A 6,920-nucleotide genomic window follows, 5' to 3' on the forward strand; every position below is an offset into this window, starting at 1 on the left:
GAAAGGGGGGAAGGGGCAGGGAAGGGGGAAGGGGCAGGGAAGGGGGGGAAGGGGCTGGGAAGAGGGGAAGGGGCGGGGAAGGTGGGGAATGGGGGAAGGGGGTGGGGAAGGGGGGAGGGGCGGGTAAGGGGGGGGAAGGGGTGGGGAAGGGGGGAGGGGCGGGTAAGGGGCGGGGAAGGGGGAGGGGCGGGGGAGGGGTGGGGAAGGGGGGGAAGGGAGGAAGGGGGAAGGGGGAAGGGGCGGGGAAGGGGGCGGGGAAGGGGGTGGGGAAGGGGCGGGGAAGGGGGGAGGGGGCAGGGAAGGGGGGAGGGTGCGGGGAAGGGGCCGGGGAAGGGGGGAAGGGGCGGGGAAGGGGGAGGGGGCAGTGGGGCGAAGGGAGGGGGAAAGGAGGAAGGGGGGGAAGGGGGGAGGAACGGGATGGGATGATTCTGGTGTGTGGCCACGATAATGAAAAGCAAATGTTTCAAAATTAAGCTTCCAATGTTTGACAGCACGCAATGCAGCCCCACCATTTACGGGGGTATGGGACAATCGCTACCTAGATTTACGTTGCTGGGAAACTCATCTAGACCCTTCTCACAAGATTTTCCAATCTCGCCACCGAACACTCCTGTCTTGATTGGGCAAGGAAAATCCCAGCCATAGTTTTCAGAATGGTGCACCATAAATCAAAACATATATTTCCATTGCCTCTTTACAGTTAATTATATAAATGCATCATATAAATATTCTGCATAAACATCCTCTAAACGTGTGATGCTCGTGAAGCTTTATAGTAGATTCTATACCTCAGTTGTGTACCTTAGTTGCTGTGGCCATTTCCAGAGCAGCACTCAACCTTTCTATTTCTTCCTGAGCTGCCTCCTTTTCTTCACTAACGTCACTCAGTTGCTGTCGGAAGCGCATTATCTCCCGCTGCATTTTCTTTAGCTCCTGAATATGTTCTTCCTGCATTGCAGCTAGCCGATCCACTGCATCAATGTTGAAAAGAAGGCAGCAGTTACTTTGTGCTTAGCGTTTTTGTGTTCTTTTTAACCACTGCGCTGTTAACAAAAACATTTGATAAAAGTTCAGAAGTTACATACTTTCTGATGTGAAGTCATAAGTGTCTGTTTATTTGCAACCAAGGTGGTTTGTAAGGACTATATTGCAGCATACTCATTTGGTCTGCCCCAAAAGATTATCAGAGTGGGAAAACAACAAACTGCATGACTGGACATTTGGAATTTTGTATATTTTGATGTCAAGCTGAACACACCCATACTTGTAAATTACACACTTTCTAGTAATTATTTTGTGATATTAAGAATTAATGAAAGTTAAAGATTAACCAAACTTTAACAAATAACTTCCATAGATAACAAATTGGTTAAAGGTTAACCAAACTTTAACAAATAACTTCCATGTGGAGGAACAGAGAGATCTTGGGTTCATATCCATAGATCTCTGAAGGTTGCCACTCAAGTGGATAGAGCCGTGAAGGAGGCCTATAGTGTGTTGGCGTTCATTAACAGGGGGTTTGAGTTTAAGAGCCGTGGGGTTATGCTGCAACTGTACAGGACCTTGGTGAGACCACATTTGGAATATTGTGTGCAGTTCTGGTCACCTCACTACAAGAAGGATGTGGAGACACTGGAAAGAGTGCAAAGGAGATTTACCAGGATGCTGCCTGGTTTGGAGGGTAGGTCTTATGAGGAAAGGTTGAGGGAACTTGGGCTTTTCTCTTTGGAGCGGAGGAGGTTGAGAGGAGACTTGATAGAGGTTTATAAGATGATGAGGGGGATAGATAGAGTGAACGTTCAAAGACTATTTCCTCGGGTGAATGGAGCGGTAACTAGGGGGCATAACTATAGGGTTCATGGTGGGAGATATAGGAAGGATGTCCGAGGTAGGTTTTTTACTCAGAGGGTGGTTGGGGTGTGGAATGGACTGCCTGCAGGGATAGTGGAGTCAGAAACTTTGGGAACATTTAAGAAGCTATTGGATAGGCACATGGAGTACTTTGGGATGATAGGGAGGAAATAGCTTGATCTGGGTTTCAGACAAAGCTCGGCACAACATCGTGGGCCAAAAGGCCTGTTCTGTGCTGTACTGTTCTATGTTCTATGTTCTAGAAAAAACACCTTTAATGTAGAAAAGCCAAGACACCACAGAATTGTATTGGAGAAAAATGGATGCTGAGCCAAAGATGGAGTTACTCGGAGGAGTGACCAAAATCTTAATCAAAGATGTGGGTTTTAAAGAGGAAATAAGAGGAAAGTGAAGAATTGGAATGGATTAGGGAGAGTATTTCAGAATGGTGTGGCTGGAGCAGTCAATGGAGGGGTGAAATAATTGTGGAGAGTAAAGAAAGAGATAGCAGTTGCATTGCAAGCTGAAGATTGAAGAGGGAGCGACGAACAAGACTATGAAAGGGTTGAAATGCAAAATAAAAATATTTAATTGGAGATATTGGAGAACCAGAAACCAATGCAAGTCACCAAGGAAAAAATAAATACTGATGGATGAGCAGGTTATGATGTAGACCAAAATTGAATACAAATGGCCATAGTTTTGGACGAGCTGAAGTTGAAAGGCTGGGTGGATTGGAGGTTGGCCAAGAAAGCCTTAGAATAATGAAGCTTGCACCTGACAAATTCATGGATGAGTTTTAGTCACAGATAGGCTTAAGACTATAAGACATAGGAGCAGAATTAGGCCACTCGGCCCATCGAGTCTGCTCCGCCATTCAATCATGGCTGATTTTTTTTCTCATTCACATTCTCCTGCCTTTTCCCCATAACCCCTGATCCCCTTATTAATCAAGAACCTAGCTATCTCTGTCTTAAAGACACTCAATGATCTGGCCTTCACACCCTTCTGCGGAGTTCCACAGATTCACCACTCTCTGGCTGAAGAAATTCCTCCTCATCTTTTTTTAAAGGATCGTCCCTTTAGCATGAGATTGTGCCCTCTGGTTCTTGTTTTTCCTACTAGTGGAAACATCCTTTCCATGTCCACTCTATCCAGGCCTCTCAGTATCCTGTAAGTTTCAATAAGATCCCCCTTCATCCTTCTAAACTCCAACGAGTACAGACCCAGAGTCCTCAACCGTTCCTCATACGACAAGCTCTTCATTCCAGGGATCATTCTTGAGAACCTCCTCTGGACCCATTCTAAGGCCAGCACATCCTTCCTTAGATATGGGGCCCAAAACTGCTCACAATACTCCAAATTAGGTCTGCCTAGAGCCCAAAGGAGGAAAGGAAGTTCGGCAGTCTTTGCGTTAGGGAGCAGTGGGTTTGGAGGTTCAACTCGCAGCTGAATAAGACACTAATGCTGCAACAGCTATATTTGAACCAAAGAGGGGGATTGAATCAATGTTAGGGATATGAAGTTTGTGAAAACAATGGCCATTGTCTTCCCCAATATTTATTTGTGACTGAATTTTAGACAACCGGTTAGCACAGAAGCTGTATGGTGGTTGAGAGGATAGTGGATAGATAAGAGCTATGTCTCAACTAACTTAGACTTTCGATGATGTTTCTAAGACAACAAGAGGAGACCAAATAAACATCCTTGAAAGTCTCAAGGAGTAATACTGTGGAACTGAAAAGGGAAGCCAATCCTGGAGATTGACTATGATCAAGGGCAGTCTCCTGATACCAGAGATACGTGCTGGAGCAGGATGGTGTGGTTGACTATGTCAAGGCTGCAGAGAAGTCAAAGAGGATGTTAGGGTAAAATTTGGGTAAATGGACTGCAGTCAAAATATTTCTCACCCATTCTATAGTTGTAGTGCTAATTTAACCTTATTAATCCACCTTTATAAATATTTTAAAAACAAGAATAGAATTACAATTAATTAGAAAAGGATATACTTGTTAATTACCTGAGTGCTCTGGGTTGAGTTCTTTTGCCGTGTGTATTCGAAATATATTCAATTTCATTGTTTGCATAACACTTTCCAGCCGGCAGACACGGCTCACTAAAGATTCATAGTTTTTCCACAGTACATCATTTTCAGTTCCAAATGCTTTTCTGACATGGAAGGGACTGACAGGCCTGTGACTGTTAGGTTCACCAATCTTGGATGCCCCAATGTCCTCAATACCAAATCCAAGATCCTCTAATTCTTGAATTAACACATCTGTCTGCTCCTCAGCTGCAACAATTCGATGTTGAAGCACAGTAAATGATTCAGGTGCTGTGGCACCAACATGTATTGGTGGTATTGGTGCATGCGACATAGTTAAAGAATCAGTAGTCATCTGTACAAATGAAACTCAGAATTACAACCATTCTGTTAGCCTACAAGCAGCAAATCACAGTGAAACAATGTGACTGAATCACAGACTTGTTACAGCGTAGAAAAAGGCCATTTGGCCCATTGTTTCTGCACCAGCTCTCCAAACAAGCATTCTGACTTAGTGCGATTCCCCTGCACAATGTTTCTATTCAAGTCATCCTCTAATGCCCTCTTGACTGTGTTGATTGAACCTGCCTCCACCACAATTCCAGGCAGTGCATTCCAGATTCGAACGACTTGTGTGGAAAAGCTTTTCTCACATCACATTTGCTTCTTTTATAAATCACTTTAAATCTGTGCCCCCTCGTTCTTGATCTTTTTATGAATAGGAACAGTTCCTCCCTATCTACTCGATTTTGAACATCTCTATCAAATCTCCTCTTAACCTTCTTCTCTTCAAGTAAAACATCCCAACCTCTCCAATCTATCCTCATAGCTGAAGTTTCTCATCCCTGGAAACTTTCTTGGAAACCTCTTCTGCACTTTCCCCAAATGTGTTCACATCCTTCCTATAGTGTGGCACCGAGAACTGTACAGAATATTCCAGCCGAGGTCTAACTAGTGTGTTATACGAGTTCAGCATAACCTCCTTGCTCTTGTGCTTGATGCCCCTATTAATAAAGTCCAGAATACTATATGCTTTATTAACTACTCTAACCATTTGTCCTGCCAACATTGATCTATGCACATATACACTATGGTCCACCTGCTCCTGCTCGCTTTTAAGAATTTACCCCTTATTTAATGTTGTCTGTCCATGTTCTTCCTACCAAAATGCATCACCTCACAATTCTCCACATTGAACTTCATCTGCCATCTATTTGCCCACTCCACCAACCAGTCTATCTCTTTTTGAAGTTCTACACTGTCCTCTTCACACATTACAATACTTGCAAGTTTTGAGTCAACCGCAAACTTTGAAACTGTCACATCAAGATATAGATTATTAATATATAACAGGAAAAACATGGGTCTGAATACTAAGCACTGGGGAACACAACAACAAACATTCTTCCAGCCCGAAAAATATGCATTGATCATTATTCTCTGCTTCCTATTATTCAGTCAATTTTGTAAATTACAGAAGACACTTTACTCATCAATGGGACTAGCCAACCACAGGAGGCTTATGGAAAATATTTAACATATCCGTGTTTGCGTGGTTTTCCTCCGGTGCTCTGGTTTCCTCCCACAGTTCAAAGATGTGTAGGCTAGGTGGTAAATGTGTGGGGTTACGGGGATAATGTGGAATGATGAGCCTGGGTAAGATGCTCTTTTGGAGAGTTGGTGCAGACTCAATGGGCCGAGTGGCCTCCTCTGCACTGTTGAGATTCTATTCGATGGTTCTATAAGCATTTTTTGTCAGGTAAGACATGATGGTTGCATTTTTGCCTCTGAGGCAGAAGCTTGTAGATTCAAGTCATAATCCAAGAATTAAGCAAATAAATCTAGGTTGCAATTTCAGTGCAATATTGAAGAAGTGCCACATAGTCAACACAGTCTCTCAGATATGACATTAAACCAAGGTTCCCTCTGATTTTTCTCCAATAAGGATTAAAACAATCCCATTGCATTATTCAAAGAAGAGCAGGGGAATTCACTACATTTTTGGTCAATATTTATCCATCAACCAACACTATCAAAACAGATCGCCTGGTCATTTAGATAAAAGCAAAATACTGTGGATGCTGGAATCTGAAACAAAAACTGAAAATGCTGGAAAATCTCAGCAGGTTTGACAGCATCTGTGGAGAGAGGATAGAGCCAATATTTTGAGTCAGGATGACCCTTAGTAGAGCTCTGACAAAGGGCCATGTTGACTCGAAACATTGTCTCTATTCTCTCTCCACAGATGCTGTCAAACCTGCTGAAATTTTCCAGCATTTTCAGTTTTTGTTTATCTTTCAAGGACCTTACTGTGCACAAACTGGCTGCAATAACTGCTTACAAACAACAGTGACTGCAGTTTAAAAGTAATTCATTAGCTGTGAAGCGCTTTGGGTCATCATGAAGATGCAAACAACAATACATAATTATAAATCTTACGAAATGTGAAATCAGCAAGAACTTCATCATGCCAAAGGGGTGGAAATCTGAAGTAAAAATGTCAAAGGATGTGGAACAAAAGTGGGTAAATGGAACGGCGGTCCAAATCAGTCACAATACAACTGAATGGCAAAACAGCCTTATGTGACTGAATGGCCCTTGAGAAATGAGACAGCACTTTCTGATTTGAATTTTCTTCTAATTTATTCCCTTGCATTGCACATGTTTAAACTTACTTAAGTTACAATTTTCCGTATTTACATTCAAGACACATGGTTATAATTCTCCCCCAGTGTAATTTCTCATTGATGTAGGCAAAGTGTTTTACAAGTAAATGTAGATAGAGCATAATGGAATGTATGATCGAACCAGAGCTCAAACTATAAAATATCTGCATTATATCTTTATAATGTGAAGATTTAGAATTAGGTCTTCCATTCAATTATATTTTTAAAAATCCTTTTTCTTTGCGAATGTAAATTGTAAATTAGCCGGGGGCATCGAAACAGATCCCAGTGAAAACAGAGCAATGTTGAAATGTGGACAGTAATAGAGCAGGTAATTGACCAGTTTCCTATTTAAAATT

The 6,920-nt window shown here is 42.5% G+C and overlaps 1 protein-coding gene across 1 annotated transcript in view; it reads right to left on the bottom strand.

The window, feature by feature from the left end:
• LOC144485430 (coiled-coil domain-containing protein 150-like) overlaps window positions 1–4,229 on the bottom strand; it is a 98,017-nt gene extending 93,788 nt beyond the window's left edge. Inside the window, exons 1-3 of the mRNA XM_078203608.1 lie at window positions 3,872–4,229; window positions 2,598–2,606; window positions 802–971 (exon numbers count right to left, since the gene is read on the bottom strand). Coding sequence (XP_078059734.1) covers window positions 802–971; window positions 2,598–2,606; window positions 3,872–4,229 — 537 coding nt within the window. The remainder of the gene's footprint in view (window positions 1–801; window positions 972–2,597; window positions 2,607–3,871) is intronic.
• Between the last annotated feature and the right edge of the window lie 2,691 nt (window positions 4,230–6,920).

This window comes from Mustelus asterias, chromosome 3 (genome assembly GCF_964213995.1).
Source record: "Mustelus asterias chromosome 3, sMusAst1.hap1.1, whole genome shotgun sequence".
Lineage (NCBI taxonomy): Eukaryota > Metazoa > Chordata > Chondrichthyes > Carcharhiniformes > Triakidae > Mustelus > Mustelus asterias.